General features: G+C 44.2%; 1 protein-coding gene and 1 non-coding gene across 2 annotated transcripts; one reads left to right on the plus strand and one right to left on the minus strand.

Moving 5' to 3' along the window:
* Positions 1-489: 489 nt before the first annotated feature.
* Positions 490-19,978, minus strand: RAB11A (RAB11A, member RAS oncogene family). Its single transcript, XM_020805699.3, has 5 exons — positions 19,815-19,978; positions 7,991-8,186; positions 7,163-7,356; positions 4,696-4,776; positions 490-2,530 (listed from the first exon to the last, which is right to left on the minus strand). Exons 1-5 carry the CDS (start codon positions 19,855-19,857, stop codon positions 2,391-2,393), a joined length of 654 nt encoding a protein of 217 aa, XP_020661358.1. The 5' UTR covers positions 19,858-19,978; the 3' UTR covers positions 490-2,390.
* Positions 19,979-21,521: 1,543 nt separating this feature from the next.
* On the plus strand, positions 21,522-21,593 carry TRNAQ-CUG (transfer RNA glutamine (anticodon CUG)). The gene has a single exon. It is a non-coding gene; the product is annotated as a tRNA-Gln (tRNA).
* The last annotated feature ends 492 nt before the right edge of the window (positions 21,594-22,085 follow it).

Here is a 22,085-nt window from a genome sequence, read left to right on the forward strand (position 1 = left end):
TGATGTACCACCCTAATCCCACCCTCCTCTTGTTACCTGGAGAGTCCCTGTGCTATGTCCTAGGTTACACAGCCTTGGCAGGCAAGTTCTCCCTCTCACTCACATCCATTAGGTCATCAAAGGGGACGTTCCATTAACCTCCAACACACAGTAAAACAAGGGGGGGTGTTTAGTGTTTAGAGACCATTCATTACTCACCCTTCCCTGTAGTCTCGATCACTCCACTTATCCCTAGAGTGCAATGTGAACAACATAACATTAAAAGTTCTGACAGTATATAGTTTCACAATAAAAGCACATGAAGGGGTGCAGCAAATGATTCATATTTGCATCTTAAAGTGAGCCATATAATTTATTCTGTGTAATACTTACATACTCTACACACGATGTCCATTTTAATCATCTTCATGAATCTCAAGTGCAATGTGTTACTTTAAAACACCAAATGTCCACAACAGCATTGCTCCAAAGAAGTCCACTCCACAACCCTTAACAGTCCCCTGTGATTCTTTATTAGAATTCCAATAATGAATAGTTTTAAATCAATCTTAAAAAATATTCAAGGTACAGAATGTGCAGACAGTACAAAGCAATTTACAAAAAAGACTCAAAAAAATATCTGAGGAAACAGATAAACGTTACAGAGTGTGAGAAACAAAGATGGACTACAGCAATGCCCTCTGTGTGCCTCACACGTCATGAGCACCGCAAGACCAACAGGCTGGCTGAGAGATTCAGCACTTTGTGCGTGCCCTCCTCACGGAGGCGACAGGAAGGAAAGGGACACAGTCTGGGCCTGAGGCATCCTTGCGAAAAGCTTCCTTCCTCTCCTCTCCTCTCCAAGCCTGGAGACCTGGGGTAGGGTGGGGGAGATACTTTCTCTTCTGAATTCAACTTTTCCAAAACTTTCTCTTCTAAATTCAACTTTTCCAAATAGACAGAGAGTGTGAGTTATGTGTTTTAACATCCCACCTGAACAGAGATTTAGAAGAGGAGCGACTGCTTGCTGCAAGCCACAAAAATGCACGGGAGAAAAGATTCCAGAAACACCTCCGGCTCTAAAGAGCCCCAAAAATGCACCAGTCAAGTCTCCTGATCCGTTCTCCTGCGCACAGACTGGGCCGAAGGGAGGAATTTCTAGCCGCTCAAGTGCTACTGGCCAAAAGCTAGTAAAACAACAGACCTCTTGCCAGGTCTGCAAAGCAGCCGACATGCCTTGAGAAGCTAATGCACTTAGGAGAGCCAACAAAACCAGTTTCGAAGGGGATTCAAATGAAAAAGACTGGATTTCAAAGACAGGTGAGGAGTCATGATCCACACTTCCAAGCATTCTACATCCCTTAGGGCTTTTCCCTGTTTTGCTGAACAAGCACTACTGCACCAACCAACATACCAAATGAACCATTACAGGCCCAGTTGTGAGTAACATTAAATACTACAAGCCAGAGATGCTAGCAAGCAAAGCAAGTGAACTACACAGCTCATGTCCTCATTTTACAGAAGGCATCCCTCACCATCCCATTGGGCCTGAACACAATTAATTTAATTTGCACAGAGCTACCCCTCTACATGCAGTGACCATCTCCCACTTACTTGTATGAGGGTGTGAATGTGACTGCTGTGTTTGAATCAAAATCTACCTAAATATATCTGTGTGCGTTCAATGAACCATCTTCAAGCAGTGACACTACTGCCAATTTGGGGAACATTAGTAAGAAGCAAGCAGGCTTGGGGTGCGGTGGGGCTTAGCCCTTCAAGTAATGTCATTTGCAACCCCTTACTTTTTAAGCCAAGTTACCCAGAATGACTACATTTACCAACATATCTGTAAATAACTGGGAAACTATACCTACAAGATTACTACTATTAGCCAGAAATAACTGTAGCCCCTAGAACCTGTTGGTACTGGGAAGTTTAGGCAGAAACCAAAGGCCAAAAGAAACTGTACACCGTCCTTTCCACAAGATATGCAGCATCTACTTACTGGAGTTGAAAGGATATTTAAAAGACTCAGGTCTCATACGCTCAGACTTGCAGGACGACATTCTGAATTGTAGAGATTATTGCAACTTAATCTAGTTCTCTGTTGAAATGAACCAATATACTTCAAGTGGAGATCAGTTGCAACTTTTAAAAAATTGCCCTGCCTGGACTAGCATTCTGGTAATGCTGCAGCCACATGCAAACAATGGATGATTCATAATACTGAAACTAAAGGTGAGGAGAAAGAGATAAAGACTTGGAGAAATTCAGAGAGAAGAACAAAACAGATATAATTGAACAGAAAAGCCATAGTAGGGAGAACCAAGGATGAGAAAATGTGGATTCAGGATCTATCTCCATTTTGGACCGGGGGAAATATACACAGCTTTTTGAGGAATGAAATTGGTTTATATATTTTGACAACACTGCATCTTTGGTTTATTTTCCGTAGTCGGGGGGACATGGATAGGGACCACGTTGTTGCTTGGAGACATGTCATTCTCACGTCTGTCTGACATCTGCTTCTGCGACACAATGCGATAAATCTCTGAAAGTGAGAGCAAAACTTTCATTATTACAGATTTAGTGCTATCCTGCACTCTGAAATTCTGGGCTCAAATGTACTCTCTCTTGCTCCCTGCTTCAAAACAACCAGAAATTGCTATTATTGGAAGCTGGGCTATCAACTTATTCCAATTTTTTTCTTGGCACAGAAAAGTGACAGGGGATGTGATTGTTTCTGGGTATTCCATTTTATAGAAGGTGGGTGTGATGTCATGATTTGCTTTAATATTATGCTTTGAAATGGAGTTGAGAAAATGAAACACTAACTCTCCAATTCAAAGAAGTTATTAAATTCAATTGTTTTCCCTTGCCTACATACATTTCCTCAAATCCCTGTGTTGATCATCCAAGGCTTAGCCATAATGCCCAACGCACAAGTCTGCTGTGACTTCCTCTGAATCAACCACCCATCTTGGGAGGATAATGGGCCACATGAACTAGATTAGTTGATTGGTTGATTGATTCATTCATTCATTCATTTGATTTATATCCCACCTATCTGGACCACCGGACCACTCTAGATCTAACCTTTTTCAGAGAGGGGCTGCATTGACCCCATGAAAGTGTGAACTGAGTAGCTCACTTCGAATGCTTGCTAGTGCCTGTGGCTACAAAAAACTCCTCAAGGGTTGAACAAACAGGTGGGGCTGGTGGAAAGCAGGACTAAGAATACATGTGAGTGCACACATTCATGTCTACTGAGGATTAGGATTGCAACGGGGGGAGAAACCAGGGTAAAACCTCTTACCCCCAACTTACAAGTCTGGGGGAACAATCAGCTTTTCCTGCATTAACCATGATCAGTGATGAGAAGTGAAGGAGGGAGAATTTGGCCTCCCCACTTCAATGATCCTACACCGCAGGTTGCTCTTTCTCCACTCCTAATAGCAATGAGAGGAGAGCCTCATTTCCACAATGCAAAATCTGGAAGACCTGAGCAGCAAGCTCTTCGTGTCGAAGGAGACATGTAGTGAGGGGCAAAAGGGCTCTTTTACACAAATGTAAGTGGCTCCCCTGCTCCTTACTCTCAGCTGTAAGCCAATAAATGTGGTGACCAGCACTGGTTGCTTGGTACGCAGAATGGTAAGAGTGGCACAGCAGTTCTAGGATCAAATGCTATCTTCTAGCAGAACTTCTATGCTAAAAACTCAGTCCCAAGGGAACGAAATTCTACATGATTCAAATTTGCAAGTGGTTTGCTTTGCCTAGTTCACCCAGCCTCTTCTAGTGATGGGAGGATTACTACTGTAGCTCTAACTCAGCAGGACAGGGTGTGCTTTGCATGCAAAGGATCCCACAGCTTCATTCCCTGGAATCTCTGATGAGGGCACAGAAACACTCCTGCCTGAAGCCCTTAGAGAGCCACGGCAGTCCATGCAAACAGCACTGAAGCAAATGGGGCCATAGCTTGGCTTCAAGTCTTCCGTATTTCTCTGAGGAGCCACAAACAGTGAGAAACCTGTTTCTGGTTTTACTTTCCCTACTGGCCACGCAAGGGTGGGAGGGCTGAAGAGATCTAAAGTAAAATCAAGGCACATCCTATTCAGAAAAGAAGATGAAGAAGAAACAGATCCTCTCCAAAGGACATAAAAGACTCAGTCAGAGATATTCCTGTATGATGGGGTGGGCAAGTTCTGGGGGGTCCAGACTCTTATTCCTGGGAGCCACTAGAGATCATACCAAGCGCAAATGCCTGGGGAAATGGGGGGGGGGAACTAATTCAAAACAGCAGAAAGAGGGAATTCAGGAGGAGCCCATGGGCCATGCCTACTTGCTGCTAGGCAAGGTTTTCTCCTTGACACAGAAACTCTGCAACGTGAAGGAACACAATGAGGGCATTCTCCTTGGCTCTCTCAAAGGGAGGGGGGAGAGGTACACCATGGCTAATGGGTGAGGCTCTCCCTGGGACTCTTGCACCTAGAATAACACAATGGACTTACAGGAGCCTTCTTAGCTCACATGGGTGAGAACTGCTCTGGTGAACAAGGCCAAAAAGGCCAGTGTCCTACTGTAAGTCTGCCTCCTCTCTCCCCACAGGAGCAAAGGAGCCACTCAGAGAAGCCAACAGCAGGGCACGAAGGGCATATGAGAAGGCCAAGGTTACCTGCGGCCATGAAGAAAGGCCTCCCTCCCAGAGGACCATCTCACCTGTCAGAATGGTCTGGAAAGCAGCTTCCACATTTGTTGAGTCCAAAGCGGAGGTCTCAATAAATGACAGGCCGTTCTTTTCTGCAGAAAAAAAAGAGAAGCTTGTCAGAGATGTTGTGAGTGGTGAGGAGGGAATCTCCCAGAGCACCTACAGATCACTAAGGCGGCCTGTGTAAGAGGCTTCCCAAGGCGTGCTTCTCTTTTGTGCTTTTACGATTTTTCTCTGCAGCTGGAAAGGTAGGAAATCTGATGCCAAATCCTTTCTGTATCTTTAGCTATGCTGCCATCCTCAAGGCTATGACAGTACATTGCACCTAAAATGGCATTTCCCTTCAAGACTACTTTAATTCTTAAGCCTCCTAATGTCCTGATATCCTATATGACCTACCTGCCACCAATCATTTCCTGCATACTTTTACTGTGCCGCTAGCCTGTAAAAAACCTTGCAAAGCTTTTGGCCCTCATCTCACTGATGAGGGCCAAAACAGATGCACCAAAAGCCTGCCTACTGCTCTTTCAGAGGTTTATGGAATACACTGCAGGTCCTTTTATTGTAGTTACAAAGCACTTGGCACTTCCATCTATCTGGAACAATATTAAGAGACCATAATTTTGGGCTCCCTTGTAGGAAAAGCCTTTTCCATCACATGGGCAAGAAAGCTTTAAACACTCAGAGGGGAAAAGGAAGAAGAAAGCTGGCAGGATTCAAGGTTTTCTGCTGTAGATCCTCTTATTGTTTTTTCCTTAAGTGATTAGCAAAGTGTCACATGACCAATGAGGAGGAAACCTTGCAAACCTCATCAAATTGCATCTTTAATGCAATGAAAGAGGGCAGGTGTGTGTGTGTGTGTGTGTGTGTGTCAAATTCTTCTGGGACTGAAGCCACAAAACACTACCCTTCCCACCCTCCTCTACCCCACCTCCAGCTGTAGGCATAAGTCCTTTGTTGACTGCAAGTGGCATAAATCAAGTATTTTTAATCACAATTACTGCCAAGAACCCTGAGCGACATTCCAGGGTGGAAGAAACTTGGCGTGAATGCCTTTCAGATTTATGAACAGGCCAGTGAGTTTAAATCACAACAGATGGCTCCACATTTTAATTGCTCCTGACCTTCAGGGAGTGGACTGGGGTGCTCAGTTTCTTATTTAATTTTTTAAAATCCTCACTGTTTCTATTGTGTGTATTCCGGCATTAACAAAAATATACTCCTCCCAATAAACATCCATTGAGGAGATCTATTCAGGGGGAAATAACTGCAGCAACCAACAAATTGAGTTCGTACCAGATCAGGAATCTGGGCAGCCAACCATGGAAGCCCATAGAAAAGAAAGATAGTGCTGAAGTCCAGGCTCCATGATCTGTACCCAAGATCTTCTGGAGGCAAAGCATATACTCAACAATACTTATAAGACTGGGCAGAGAAAGTACTATAGATGATCTCGAAAAAGTAGGGAAGAAGATAAGCTACCAGGCTCCATCGCAGACAAATTGTATTTGGCTGCAGCATGTCAGAAGGATGGACAATGTATAAATAGACAAGGGCTTGGCCATCATATAGAATCTCTTTAGACATCCAACTAGACAAGCAGACAACCTCCTGTGACTCGGTGGAAAAAGCAGTGAGGGAAAGCAAGATTACAGCAGTACCTGCCACTTCTGAAGGACTGAAATAAGCTTCATTTTCTATTTCAGCTGTCCAAGAAGCAATGATTTGGTCTTCCTAGGCTTAATTCAAGGTGCTGGCTTGACTCTGAAGCTCATGGGAGCAGATGAACTTAAAGGCTGCCTTCTCCCATGCAAACATGCTACCTACTGAAGTCTTCCTTGCTTGGCTTCTTCCCTCTGCTAGCTTGAGGAATGTGGCAACCCACGACACAGCCTTTTCAGCTAGGCCCCCACGTTCCACGTCTGCAGTACGCTTCCCTGCATGGGCTTACCAGGGAGTGAGTGAGACAGACATTTCTGTCAATCCAGGTTCTTAAAATGTGAAGCATCACAAAGTTTTTTTTTTCCATTTATACCCTATGTTTCTCCTCAGAGACTGATGACTACTTCTGAAGTTTTAACCTGCCTCTTGTTTTTACCTTGCTATTATATCTATTAATGAATCTTTTATTGTGAATTTTGTTGGCTGTTCTGAAAGGTTTTATTTCACAAGGTATATAAAAGACCAGAAACTAACATAAAATAAACACAGGGGCTTAGCTGGCAGAGATGCAAAAATAGCAGGCTTTTCCCTGGCTCTGATTTCATTTGCCAAATTAGTCAGCAAAGAAAATTTCCATTCACCAAAAGGGCAGTCCCTTCCCCTCGCCAAATTAGTGGACTGACCTTCAAGAAGACTGCAATTTTAATTGCCAACTCAACTGATTGGCCGCCAGACCAGAAAATTAACCCTAACTGAGAAAAATGCCATGTGCAGTACAACCCCTGCCCATCTGTGAACCCGCCCTGCCTTGCTCACCTGCAAATGCTCGGGCCTCATCTGTTGGGACAGCTCGCAGGTGACGCAGGTCGCTCTTGTTCCCCACCAGCATGATGACAATGTTGCTGTCGGCGTGGTCCCGCAGTTCCTTCAGCCATCGCTCAACGTTCTCATAGGTGAGATGCTTTGCAATGTCATATACCAACAAGGCTCCTACAGCTCCTCGGTAATAGCTGTGGACACAAGCAGACACCGCCTGTGGGTGCACACCTGGCATCCGGCAGGCACAGTCTGGGTAACCGAACAGGCAGTCCCCTCCCTCCCCTAATCCTTGCACTGGCTAATGAGGGGCCGCGATGGCAGGGGCAGACAGATGATACCACTTCTGGTCAGTTCCACGTTACAGTGGAACTGGGATTACCTCAACAGCAGAGACTCTGCTGCCTAGTATTTAGCAGACCTCTGGAAAACGTCCACAGAGTTAAAGTTTACATCTTGGTGCCCTGACACTAAGAACTCTGGGTCAGCTGGCTTTTTTTAAAGTCAGAAGAAGAAAAAAAACTCTTTCCATCTGACCACATCAGACTTACCCCCAAACAGAGAAGCCTTAAAACTCTTACAAACAGACAATTCTGTAATTTTGCAAGTCTTTGAGGGATGAGAATTTCAAAGCTTCTTGAAAAACCCTTATAATTAAACTTATTTTGGACCTAGTCAATACGGAGGAATACACTCCCAGGTGATCATAGAGGCAAGACACTGGTTAATCTGATATCCAGTAGAATTATCACATGAAAACAGGCCCATGGCCCCACCCCACAGTTGGGTCACTGTGGAAAAAGAAGACCCTTCGAAGGGATCACTCACGCTGATGTGATGGCCCGGTATCGTTCCTGCCCTGCTGTATCCCATATCTGAGCCTTTATGGTCTTGCCGTCCACTTGGATACTTCGCGTTGCAAACTCCACACCAATGGTGCTTTTGCTTTCCAGGTTGAACTCATTGCGAGTGAAGCGGGAGAGGAGGTTGCTTTTGCCAACTCCAGAGTCTCCAATCAGAACAACTGGAAAGATAAAAAGGGAACATCTTTAGAAAGGCTCCAAAGAACATTTTTCCCTTCCATCGCACCCATTGAAGTAGACAACCACCAGAGCAGAAATCGGTTCGTGCAATGAAAAAGAAGACACTATCCAAGGTTCTGCGTCTAAGGTTGTGCCTTACAGCTGTGTCTGTGTATATGAAAGATGGTTGCCCTTGCCTGCAAAAACTGATTTAAAAAAATCAAGCATTGCCCACCTTTGTGAAAGATGTGTCAACACCTTCCCAAAAATCAATACAAAATCACAGAATTGAGGAAGCCCCTCACAGCCTATATCCGCTTATTACTCACTGTATCTGCAGGGTTATGAAACATCTTCCACCCAGCCAGAGTCCCTTCATGTGCTTTGCTGTACAACTCTCATCACCCCATTCCACTCGACCAGCATTCAGACTGACCTGACATTACTGGTGCTTCAATCCAATATTTCTGGCTGCACCAGGCTTGTGGAGCCCACCTGGAAATTATGCCTATCAACGGCTACTAGTCAGAATGGTCCTATATTGAGTATATATTTTAATTGTATTTTAATTGTTTTATCTTTTTAATGTATTTTAATTGTTGTAAGCCACCCAGAGACGTTTGGGTAGAGTGGGAGGCATATAAGTCAAATAAATAAATAAATAAATAAATAAATAAATAAACAAACAAACAAACAAACAAACAAACAAACAAACCACTTCTTGTATCAGAGACAATATGCTTCTATTGCTGGGGTCATGAAACGGAGGATACAGGCTCACTCATGCCTTATGACTGGGCCTTCCAGAGACATCGGTTTTTCCACTGTGTCAACAGAAACTGGGACTAGATGGATTTTTGGCCTGATCCATATGGGCTTTTCTTTTGCTAAAAAACTGCTCTGACGCAGAGAGAATAAATTTCTTCAGAAATAAACAAGACAGAACATTAACAGCTTAGTTACCCTTTCTTTGTCAGTCATCCCACTAAATAATTTAAAGCCAATTCAATATTCTGGAAGAGTATATGGACTAATATGTTCAATATACAGTACTAGTATAATGCACTCTCAAAATCATTTGATTTAGACAGTTATAGAAAATATTAAATCATGCATGTTCCCACATCTAATATAAGGATTTAAATACCATTGTTTCAGAATGTTCCACGTATGCACAATTGTAGCTCTCAAACATCTTTATATCACCTATAAACAAAATATTTTTAAGTGGTATAATGAGTTAACATGAAATTAGAAGATAGCATTGGAATAAAACCAAAGTAAAACAACAGAGAGAACAGTAGTGCTGCAGACCAGTGTTTCCCAAAATGGATGCCGTGACACCATGGGGTGTCGGGAAACCCACCCAGGGGTGCCACAAAATCCCCTCATCCTTCTCTTCTCCCTCACCCAAAGTATAGTACAGCATTCACCATTTGATGTCCATGCATGGTGGAGAGAACCCTGGCCCAGTCTTGCCAAAGGACTACGTTTTCTGCTCTCCAGCTTGCAAGGGAGTCTTCCCTGCCACCGCCTCCGCCTCCCCACCCAAAGCAGCGTCTTCATTTTTCTGGAAGCTGCTTCCCTCAGATGAGTCAGTTCTTGACAGCCTTTCCACCTGTATATTGCATAGTCTCTGGTTCCATCTCGTGGCTAGTCCTGGTAAGACACCTTGAAAATGTATATTAATGTGCTTAAATTTTTTAAATTTTTTAATAATTTCTCAGGCAATTAATATGTGAAACTCTGGGTAAATTGATTCTGTGGATATGGCAGTCCTAGTGTAAAAGAAAGCCGCAGCCAGTGACCAATAAGGAAAGGGAGCCACAAGTCAAAAAGGTTTGGGAACCACTGTTGTAAATCTACAATGCATAAATACCAAGTTGGTGATAGATTTCTGGAACCCAGGTTTAGGGCAGCATGTAGAAGTTGCCAAACCACCAAACAGAAGCTAGCTTCCTGACCCCTATCTTTCTTCCCTTGATATATCTCCATATATCACCAGCAACAATAGCAGGAATGGCATGTAATAAAGCTTCCTTACCCTCCTTTAAAACCGAAGGAGACATTCAGAGTGCTCCTGCTGCAAAAGGTCTCCCTTCAATAAACGAAAGATCGGTGGATGAGATACCCAGACAAGAATTAATACAGTCAATTTTATGTGGAAGGAATAACCATTACATGAACTGCTGGATAGCTCAGTGGTTTAGGTATCTGGCTGCAGAGCCAGAGAGTGGGAATTTAATTCTCCACTGTGCTTCTTTAATGGGGGCTGGGCCTGATGATCCATAGAGTCCCTTCCAGCTCTACAATTCTAAAACTGATTGACAGTGATCTCTACATCCTGTAGCAATGAGTTCTGCAGTTTAACTATTATAAGAAGGATTTCTTTTTATTTGCCTTGAATTTCCCAACATGCAAGCAGATAACTCTGGGTTCTTACATTATGAGAAGGAGAAAAGCTCATACACATCAAAATCTAAGAATTACAAGATGGAATTATACTTTGTCTTTCCAAGACCGATATTCTGACTTATTTGAATTTCTCCTTCTTTTGTCCACTTTTCAACTCCTAAACTGCTACTGTATAAACAAAAGCAAACAGAGATTCCTTTTAATTCATTATGGAAGTTCTCTCTCGCCTCACTGACAATATTCATTGTGCACTCTGCCTTCCTGAGCCAAACCTGCCCCTTCCACACAAGGTAAAGTCCTTGATCACAAAGGCAGTGGCAGTGCCTGCCACCTCCCCACCATCACCAAAATGAGTCACTTTCAGCTGACTTAGCAAAACACAAGCCAAACTGCAACACTGGAACAGACCCATTAACTATTTATGCTCTTTCTCAGCAGGAAGAAATCAGGTCAAACTGCATGGAAGTTTGGATGCCAAACCTCCAACCTCAATGCAATCATCAGGGGCTCCGAGAACTTCAAGTGCCTCCTTGGCACTGCAAGGGAAGAGTTTGCCAAAGGCCTTGGTAAATCAAGGGAAGTCAATTTGTTTCATTTTCCACAACAATTGATCTTCAAAGGTTTCACAAAAACAAACAAAATGCATAACTGCAATATATTATAACCATAGCTCAATTACAACATTGAAAAAAATCTAAAGAATTTTCTAAAATTCAAGTTAGAGCATCACATAGTGATACTAAGTCAATGGCATTAAATCCCAACAACACATCAATTGACACTTTGCATTACACAAGTCAATGAATGGGATGCTAACAAAACCAAATGCAGTACCCTGCTTGCGCTGAACAAGGAAAAGATAACTGAAGTACCTACACAGCCCATTCTCTAGCAGCAGAAAGACCTATCCTGTAAAAAGGCAAGCTTCTGCCCATGGCTACTTGTCGGCGCTATATATATATGGACTTATATACCGCCCCATAGCGCTACAAGCACTCTCCGGGCGGTTTACAATTTTTTTTAATTATACAGGCTACACATTGCCCCCCCCCCCCCGCAAGCTGGGTACTCATTTTACCGACCTCGGAAGAATGGAAGGCTGAGTCAACCTTGAGCCAGCTACCTGGGATTTGAACCCCAGGTCGTGAGCACAGTTTTAGCTGCAATACAGCGTTTTAATAATAGTTAATAATATATAGAAATAATAATTTCTATATATTATAGAATTGGCTGCAGGTGCGAGTGATCTTGCAGACCCACTGCCAATGACCATCCTGCGATCTGGAAGCTGCTGCTTTGATTCGCCACAACTCAGAATCAGCCTCATCTTGCCCATGCAACAAGCAGAGGAGGCGTGATCCCATTTCACCTTCATAACAATCCTGAGGTAGGTCAACAGGCCGTCTGTAGGTCATCTGGAAAGCTTGTTCAACCCAAGCTACCTTGCCTTTATTTGACAGTGTAGGGAGTGCCCTACACTGGCCCTTGACATGGTGTGCCACTGAGAGTTATGAGTGTTGCAGAACTGGTTTTACAGAAACATTTTGGTGCTCCTGGTTTCCTTCTCCATATCCAGAAGGCCAGCAAATGGCAAGGACTACCCATCCCAACAACAGGCAAAGGCATTCTTTATTTATTCTCAGTAAACTCACCAGTATGTGCCCTCAGATACAGTACTTGTGCTTGCAAGATGCTCTTTGGATACAAGGGAAATATGAACAGCCTGGCGTCTCATTTTTCAGAGCCAGCCCAATCTTTAACAAGATAGTTCCTCTCTGCCCAGAGAAATCTCTTGGTCTTTTCAGGGTGCTAATAGAAATCAGGCCTGAATAACTCACAGTGAAACCTATCAGCTTGAAATATCAGTTGCTGCTTGTTCTACCTGCCTGGTGCTGACAGGAGAGAAAGGAGGCGCATGGGCAACATCTACTCATTCTGTATATTAGCCACCCTTCCTCCAGGGATGTGGAGCATGTGGTTCTTCCACCTACTCCTTTATGACCACAACAGTCTTGTGAGGTAGGTTCAGCAGAATGTGTCTGACTTAGTGGTTCAGCTTCACAGCTACATGGAAATCTGATTATAGACAATCCAATGTTTCAACCACCAACCAGCTGACAGGCGGTTATACTGAACAAAGAGCCTGGTGGCGCAGTGGTTAAACGTCTGCACTGCAGCCAAAACTGCTCATGACCCAGGGTTCAATCCCGGCTCAAGGTTGACTCAGCCTTCTATCCTTCCGAGATTGGTAAAATGAGTACCCAGCTGGGGGGGGGGGGGAGGCAATGTGTAGCCTCCATCATTAACTTGTAAACCACCCAAAGAGTGCTTGAAGCACTATGGGGCGATATATAAGCAGCACGCTTTGCTTTTTTTTTAATTGAAGGAGGCCATGTTAGATGTTCTTTGAAGCAGAGCTTCTGTGAAAGATGGACGCAATGAAAAGCCACCTAAAATAGCCCAAGATAGAGGCAACTACGTGTAGGGGAATTCTAAGAATTTTTCAGTATTTCTAACATTTCAGTAGTAATACCTTGAAGCAATTCAACATCTGTGAGCCTACTAACTTTTCTTTTAATGAAATCCTCAATTAATTAAATGCACTGCACAATCACATTTATACATGAAAACCACCAGAGGAGATTATGTGTGGAGGTGAAATGTATCCCTAGTGTCAAAGACCGAACTGGATAGGAAGAAATGTGGTTAGGAATTTTCTCAATGGTAAAGAGAGAGAAAATCTACAAAAGACACAGAAATGTATGGACACGATTGAAAAGGAAGATTTTTAAAATAAGCAGAAAGTTGCTCAGTTGCTCTTGGACAAGCCAGGGAAAATGTTTCCTTTTTAATGCAAGTCAGAACTTACTCAAGGTCACCGATAAGGGCGCATGAAAAGGCTTCATGTTCATACAGGGAAGGACAGTCAGTTACCCATGAGGGGAATGGCATTGAAAAAAAGATTGTGAGCATTTCTGGGTGCACAACAAACAGAAGTAGCTCACAGCCCAAATGCCTGCCAAACGGGATCGTCCAGTTCTTAGAGTTTCTATTGTAAGCAATAAAGTGGGAGTGCAGAAAAGAATACACAAGCACAACTTCCCCACAACCCAGTCCCCACGAAATGTGTTGCACTTCATTTCCCAAAATCCCAGTCAGTGTGACCAATTCAGACTGTTCAAAAGACCTGGAGGGCACTGGTTGGGGTGGGGGTTGCAGAGTCCACACAACCAGCTGGGTTCAGCAGCTTTCAAGGAAAAAAATGAAAGGGGAACCAGATCACCTTATCCAGCAATCAGTTGGCTCAGACATCGAAAAACAGAAGTGGCCAATGGACTGGTAATGGCTGGGGACATACAAAGGCTGAACAAGAAAGGGGTGCTAGAAAGTGGATTATTTATACAATCCTCAAATTCAAATGTATTTCTGCAACTACTGGGTGCTATTTGTCTTCTCATAACGTTTTTCTAGTTTGATAAGAGATGGGCACAGCAAAAGCAAATATTACACTTTATTTCATTTTCCCTATCTCCCAGAGGTCAAAAACTATGTAGCAGTTTTCCTTTTGGCAAAAGTTTTATCCTAATTTTGAGGGATGTGGGTGGTGCTGTGGATTAAATCGCTGAGCCACTGGGCTGTCGTTCGAAAGATTGGCAGTTTGAATCTGTACGATGAGTTGAGCTCCTGTTGCTTGTCCCAGCTCCTGCCAGCCTAGCAGTTCAAAAGGATGCAAATGTGAGTAGATGAATAGGTTGATGCAAATGGGAATAGATATGAAAAGAGGTCCAGTTGATCCACAAAGGTGAGAAGCTGATGCTTTATAAGGAACACAGCCCTAACCAATAAACTGAAACTTAATCCGGACAAGAGAGAGTCACTCCTAGTCAGTCAAAAGGCAAATCGGGGAACAGGGATGTAGCCTGTGCTGGATGGAGTTATACTCCTTCTGAAAATGCAGACATGCAGTTTGGGTGTGCTTCTGAATTCGTTGAGCCTGGATGCCCAGATTTCGGCATTGGTCAGGAGTGCATTTGCACAATTAAACTAGTACGCCAGATGCACCTGTTCCTGGAGAGATCTGATCTGGCCATGGTGACACATACCTTAGTTACACCTAGGCTGGATTACTGTAATGTGCTCTACATGGGGCTGCCTCTGAAAAGCTTCAGTGGGTCCAAAACGTAGCAGCCACATTGCTAACTGGGACTGGTCACAGCGATCACATAACCCATCTGCTACAGCATCTCCACTGGCTGCTAATCTGCTTCTGGGCACAATTCAAAGTCCTGGTTTTAACCTATAAAGTCTAAATGGCTTCAGTCCCAGCTATCTCAATGATCACATCTCCCTTTATAATCCTGCCTGCGTGTTAAGATCATCAGGAAAGGCTTTTCTCTTGATCCCACCATCCTCACAGGTTTGTTTGGTGGGGATACAATAGAGGTCCTTCTCTGTCTGTGCACTCAAACTTTGGAACTCTCTCCCACAGGACACCAGGCTGGACACATCTTTGCTGTCCTTCTGCAAGCAGACAAAGTCCTTTATTTTCCAGCAAGCTTTCCCTTAGTGACTGGCTGCCAGAGCAGGGGTTTTAGATGGACTGTTGTGCCTTACTGCTCTGAATCTGTTTTTAGTGTTGTTTTTCTTTACCATTTTCAGTGCAGTATTTGTTTGATCCTTTTTAGTATGTGTATACTTACTGTTTTTAGCTTTAAATATTGTGTTTTAATGATGTAAGCCACCTTGGGTCCTTTTTAAGGAGAAAAGTAGGGTAAAAATATTTTAGGTGAATAAATCAACAAACAAACAAACATGTATCTCCATTCAAAGCAGCGGTTTCCCACATATCCATCTCAAGTAGATGAACCTTTCACTGTTTTCATACAGAGCTACAAACTCTCCAGTCTGCCTGGCATTAGTTGCTGGAAATAGGAAGTACTTTGGAACCAAAAGCCTTTAAAAGATGCTCAGCAACACTTCAGACCAAACTTTCAGATAATCTCAGAAAGCCTTTAAAAAGTGAGAGCACTGGGATAAAGCCTGCATTCCCCACTGGGCAAAGGCCACAGGACAGAACAACATTCCCTCTGCCCCACCTTTTATGATTCATTCTCCAGAAGTAATAAAATCACAGCAACCAACCATGGTGCTATAGCAGGCATCTCTCACTGCACCCATGTAAAACAACTGGCAAGACTTTTAACAGAAAATGTGCCTGCTTGCACTGAACTGATCAGAATGTAACTCAGGTCTGAGATAAGGAAATAAGCTGGATTTAGTTTTGGAGAGAATTTGGGCATTAAGTCACACAGGGGAGCTGATCCATAAGAGGTTATGTTCAGAATCAAGAAGCCTTCAGCTAAACTCTTGTCTAATGCCACTGAGAGAGAGGTGGTTGTCTCTCTCTCTCTCTAGAGGTAATCTCACTGTGTCACCACCTGAAGAAACAGAAATACCCACTCTCCTTTCTATAGAAGATCCAATTCTAGTCCTGATGAATAAGGTCTTTAGTTACTTTGTGGCATTTAAGCTCTACTTAACTATATCCTGTGGTGGGTCATAAAACCAATTTACTGCTAGAATGTTCACACCAAGAACATGTACAGTGGTACCTCGACTTACGAACTTAATCCGTATTGGAACGGCGTTCATATGTCGAAAAGTTCGTAAGTCGAGGCAAAATTTCCCATAGGAATGCACTGAAAACCATTTAATCCATTTAGGCTATTTTTCGTTCGTATGTTGAGGCGCTGTTCGCAAGTAGAGGCATTAGTTCCCATGGGAACTAATGCAAAGCCGGTTAATCCATACTCTACCACTAGGGGGAGAATTTTTTTTATTATTTTTTCTTCTTTTGACCTAAGATAAACTTAGGTCAAAAAAAGGCAGAAAGGGTTTTTTCGTTCATAAGTCGAGGCTCCGATCACAAGTCGGAGCAGCATTTTGCAAACAGAGCCATTTGTAACTCAAAACATTCGCAAGTGGAGACGTTCATAAGTCGAGGTACCACTGTATACAAAATGCTCAGATACTCTAGAATGGGCTACATCAGCACTCATGTAACAATAAAAACTAGCATTAAAATGCATGTATCACATTCAAGCAAAGGCTACCTGGATTGTAGAGGCTCCCTTAGAGAAAACAGAAAAGAATCAATAAAGAAAGCTAGAAAAATTGAAATGCTGCTTGCTGCTGCTGTTGTTTTTTTGTCTTATATATTGCTCCATAGTTCTAAAACACTCTCTGGCCAGTTTACAACATTGCTATGCAAAAAAATTTGGTCTGTGTATTAGTAATCTTTCCTATATTCTGAAGATTATGTAAGGAAGCAGCATATCGGGGCAGGTAATTCTCAAGGAGGTAGCTATGTTAGTCTGTTTCAGCATATATCAACAAAAGAATAAAGTCTTCCGGCACTTTTGAGACTAACATTTCAATTTAACTTTGAGAAAAGATGACTGAGGGGAAATAAGATAGCACTTTTCAAATGACTGAAATATTGTCAGAGGAGAGGCAGGATCTGTTCTCAATCCTATCAGAATGCAGGACATGAAATGATGGGCTCAAACTACAGGAAGCCAGATTTCAGCTGAGTATCAGGGGGGAAAAAATCCTAACTATTAGAGCAGTATGATAGTGGAACCAATTACCTTGGGAAGTGGTGAGCGCTCCATGCTGGAGGCATTCAAAAGAAAATTAGACAGCCATCTGTCAGGTAGCCTTTGGCTTGTTAGTTATAAACCACTTATCCAGATAGAGATACTGAGGCACTGAGGAAGGAAGTCAGGGATCCAGCATGTGCCTCAGCAAAAATAATTTTACAGGAGAAATCTGACATGTGGTAAATTTAAAGGCCTGTCAGGAGGAAAACTGGCTCTAAAACTAAAGAAACAGCTCAAAGTTCACTTCCATGAACGCAGAACTTCTATCTCTAAAAGCTGGATTTATGACCCTCTGCAACACTTCCTTTGTATAAGGAAGCACCAGTTTTCTGGGCAGCTGAATGTGTTATTTCCCAACACATCCTGTTCACTATCAGAAGAACTCTGCTGAATAATCAACCCGGGAAGAATGCATATAAATCCCAGAAGGGGAAGAGAACAGCTGATCTAATGGGCTAATAACTTTTATGTAGTAATAAGAGTGGAAGTGAGATCACAGGGTGCAGATCTCTGCTGCTCAAAAAGCTGCTCAAGGAGGGCACATCCGTTAAACAAGAGGTTGCAATAACATTTCCTACAGGCCAAACGTGGAAAAGGTTGCAACGCCTTCAGCCAGCCCTGTTTACACTAGTCAGAAGTATTTCATGACAAACGTTTGCCTTGTTCATATATTCGTTAACAATTCATCAGAAACTAGTTAATAAATCCCATAACCCACCCTATTTAGCTGCTTCTAGACAAGCCAACACGTTTAAGCTTCGTCTCTATATCGGGGCTTACATTCCTTTGCGTGATAAAAACCTGACAACTCACAGCACTCTTCTCCTTCCCACCCACCAAAGAGAGAAAAACATTTCAGACTGATATGATTTTAACTTGCTATATTCCGGGGGGGGGGATGCACAGCATTATAACCAAAAACAGAACATGTTTTTAAACATCACAGCTCTCAAAGCTGACCCTACCCCACTTTCAAATAACGTAACAGCTGGAAGCTAAAGCTTTTCCATTAAATCTCTTGATCTTGACAAGAAGCCCCCACCTCTTTACCAACCTCTTCCTCTATTTCAACAAGCAGAAAAGGACCTGAGAATTTGAAAGGGGAAACCACACTGTTGGGGAGAGGGGTTGATGCTTTTCTGAAGAATAACTTCACACAAGAACAAAACGAAAACCAACAAGGGGAAGCAAATATTCTTCCCGAAGGAAGATTCTCTTCCAATATTGTAGTAAAGGCAGCCCACAAATTGAGGTTACTCAGAAACATAGCTATATAGCTAAAATCTTCAGAATAGCCACCAGAGCTATAATCATACAGGGGTTTTTCTATTTAATACATGTTGTCTACATCCTCTCCTGCATGTTAAATACTCTATTAATTTTGTCCCAAGCACACTACTGAGCAATCCCACTACCAGAAAAGCTGGTACCATACTCTTGGCTTTTTAAACTCTTCTTGAAAAGAGCTGGGAGAGGAAAACTTGTTTTCAGTGCAAAATATTCTTTACAGAGTCCCAGGTCAGCTCTTCACAAGCTTCACAGTTCTCTTGTTTCTCAAGCACTTGGACCCTAATTGATATCTGATGTACCGCTCAGTATACACCCATAAACCCAACAGCTCTTTATTTTCTGACCTGTGAAATATCTACCCATTTGGCTTGACAGGAGTTACAAATTGCTACCAGGAATTACAAGAACTCATCAAGGACCACATAACTTGTGGCTTCATCAAGCTGTCCCTGCTACTTGCCAATATTCATCCAAAGAATCCTGGACTATGTAGCCCCTGGATTGACCCAGAAAGAAAATAGTGGTGTTCTCCAATAACACAAAGAAGCCACTGGCAATGGTGCAGCTAAAAAATATTGTAAATAAATAAAATAAATAAAATTCAGGACGACTAAGCAAGACCTATGACTTTGTAGGGATAAATTTAAAAGCTTAAAATACTGCTTTTTAATATACTTTGTATTCTTTCTCGCCTGGCATGGAAACACACTTCCCACCCCCACCTTTTACCGTCACAATTAACTCTTGTGGGGTAGGCTGGGCTGAGAGATGGGGGACTGGCCCAAGGTCACTTAGGGAACGAAGGCTGAGTGAGGTAGTTGAATTTGGCTCCCCTTGGTGACAGCAAGACATTTAAAGGTAAGGCTTGAGGAGGGCTTGGTGTCAAAAAAAGAAAGAAAGAAAGAAAGCAGCCCAGTCGTCACCGCCACAAAACCGGATGGGCTGGAAGGAAACTGTCGACCACCGACCAAAAACAACCGGCCCGCTCGAAAGTCCTTATTTCGCCGTCTGTGAGGCCGAGTTTATCCGCCCCCAAAGCCCCAGGGAGATAAAAAAATCAAATCCTCCCCCCCCCCCACCGCCGTGTTGGAGTAGGGGCGAGAAGGGGACCGCCTCCACAGCCACCGAGGCCTCAGGCATTTTAAAAAGGGAGACGACCCGCCGCCGCCGGCACCCCGGCCTAGGCGTGTGAGGCGGAGGGCGGGAGAGGAATGGGGCTGGGCCCCAAGGGTGGGAAGAGAGGGGGGGTGTCTCCGGGCCCACCTTTGAAGAGATAGTCGTACTCGTCGTCGCGAGAGCCCCCCATGACGAGAATGATGATGATGGCGGCGGCGGCGGCGACCCCTCCGGCCTCACAGCTCACAAGGAAGCAACCACCAGCGGACTCCGCCCTGCGCCTGCTTCCTCCTCAGGACCCGCCTCCGAGCCGGCCCCCCTCGCTCTCCCTCCGCCTGCTGCCCCCCCACACCGCACAAACCACTTCCGGAAACGTATGTTTCCGGTTTGCAAAAATGTTTCTGGGTCACCGCCCCCCCCAGGCGGGGCGTCACGGGTTGCTATGCCGACCCGTCCGCCTAAGAATGGGAAGTCCGTAGAGTCCTTTTCATACAGGTGTAAAAAGAAAGCAGCCGAAAGAAAGAGGAAAAACGGCGTAGAACGGTAGATGCCATTTTACATTTAAAAATATAGTAGAATGGGTAGGTATGGGCTAATGAACTACAACTCCCAGGACTCCCTAGGAAGCAGGCGTGCTCAGGGAATTATGGGAATTGTAGTCCACCCCAACCCACAGTTCTACTACGAGAATTGGTCCAGTCGCCAGGGCACTTCCAGCCTAAAATTGAACGACTTTTTGGAATACAGTATATGGATTTCCACGTAAGGCGGGCGAACATCAGCGCGACACCGCGGTGACACCGGTGGCCTTCCCCCCTTTTTTTTTAACCGAAAGTCCTGGGTGCAGCTTGACCGCCGGTTCCTCTTTGGACCTCCCCCCCCTCATCCAGTGGCAAATATCTGGGCGCCGGGAGTGACCTCCGCCTGGCCCCCCTTTGCCTTGTTGCCCCGATCGATGCTAGAAGGCCACTTAAAAGGACAGAAGCGAGGGCGCCTCCTCAAGCAAGAGAGGAGTGCCTCTGAGCATGTGCTGAGACCAGAGCCCTCTCTTCCTGCTTGTCCTGACCTTTCGGGGCCGGGAGCCTCGGGGCCTCTCCCTGGACTCAGCCTTGCACCCGACCCTGTTTGCCTGAACGCCTGCCCCGGGCTGGCTCGAGCGAAGGAAGGCGGGGATGGGGAAGAGCGCTGGCGGGGGCGCGTTTCTCGGCCATCGCCTTCTTTCTGTCCTTGTTTGTCTGGCCAGGAATTACGTCGCTGCCCCTTGGGCCTGTGCGTCTGAATGGCCCTTGCCTTGCGTGTCGACAGCCGTGTCTGTGCCTACAGATGTGGCTGTCGAGGGAAGGGTTAGGGAGAGTCCCACGTTCACGCTCCCTGCCTCTGCCGTCTCCTTCTTGCCCCCCCATGCCAGTCCCCACATGTCCGATGTGCAACTTCTGCGCGGGAAAAGCAAGAGCCAGGTATCAGGCAGTGGAACGAAATGCCACTCTGTACATGCTCAAAAGACTCGCCGGTTCTCTTTTTCCGCAAGCGAAGCCTAAGCGCTGCAAGCTGTTTCCGGCGCTGCCCCCCCCCCGTAGCCTGTTTTATACCCGCCGGGCGAGGGGTTCGCGTCTGGAGGCGCCTCTCCTGCAGCCCCCTCGTGTCTCACCGCCTCATCTGTTACCCTTCCGTCAACCATGGAAGGGAAGCCTCCCAAAGCGCATTTCCACGTACTGTTAGCTCCGAGGTCGGAAGGGAACGGAGAAGTCTTATTAGTGCAATACATCTAGGGACAGGAAGGTGGTGCCAAAAGAATGAGAAAGTGAAGCGAACAAGGAGGATTTAGGAGAACTGCTGCACAACTTCTTCCGTGGAGGTTCCATGGTGTAATGGTTAGCACTCTGGACTCTGAATCCAGCGATCCGAGTTCAAATCTCGGTGGAACCTTACTAATCTGCGAGGATTTTTTTCCCTCCCTGCTAAACATAAAGGACTAATTTAATTTTGAACACTAGGGTTTCGGAGGGTTCTGAACACTTGGAAAAGTCACGTTCAGTCACACAGCTTCCAAAATAACTAAAAAATTTAAGCGATTGTGTCTGATGTATTTGCTGTAATGAATTTTGCTACATGTGCTAAAATACCACTGAGATAGACTTATTATTTATAATATTTATATTATTTATTTATTTATATTTTATTTTATTATATATAATACTATTTATATTATTATTTATATTATTATTTTGGCTCTTTAATATTATCCTCTAATTATCAATCTTCCTTGGGTCCTTTTAAGGAGAAGGTAAAGGTAAAGGTTCTCCTTGACAATTTTTGTCCAGTCGTGTTTGACTCTAGGGGGCGGTGCTCATCCCTGTTTCCAAGCCATAGAGCCAGCGTTTTGTCCGAAGACAATCTTTCCGTGGTCACATGGCCCGT

This window comes from Pogona vitticeps, chromosome 12, assembly GCF_051106095.1.
Source record: "Pogona vitticeps strain Pit_001003342236 chromosome 12, PviZW2.1, whole genome shotgun sequence".
In the NCBI taxonomy this organism is placed as follows: domain Eukaryota; kingdom Metazoa; phylum Chordata; class Lepidosauria; order Squamata; family Agamidae; genus Pogona; species Pogona vitticeps.

What these genes read in the sequence shown, in the direction of transcription:
- RAB11A (XM_020805699.3), bottom strand. Translation starts at nt 19,857, where the DNA reads ATGGGGGGCTCTCGCGACGACGAGTACGACTATCTCTTCAAAG. An exon ending in TACCGGGCCATCACATCAGC is followed by an intron (nt 7,357 to 7,990) that starts GTGAGTGATCCC and finishes TTGTGTCCACAG; the next exon opens with CTATTACCGAGGAGCTGTAG. An exon ending in TGAGGCCCGAGCATTTGCAG is followed by an intron (nt 4,777 to 7,162) that starts GTGAGCAAGGCA and finishes TTTTTTCTGCAG; the next exon opens with AAAAGAACGGCCTGTCATTT.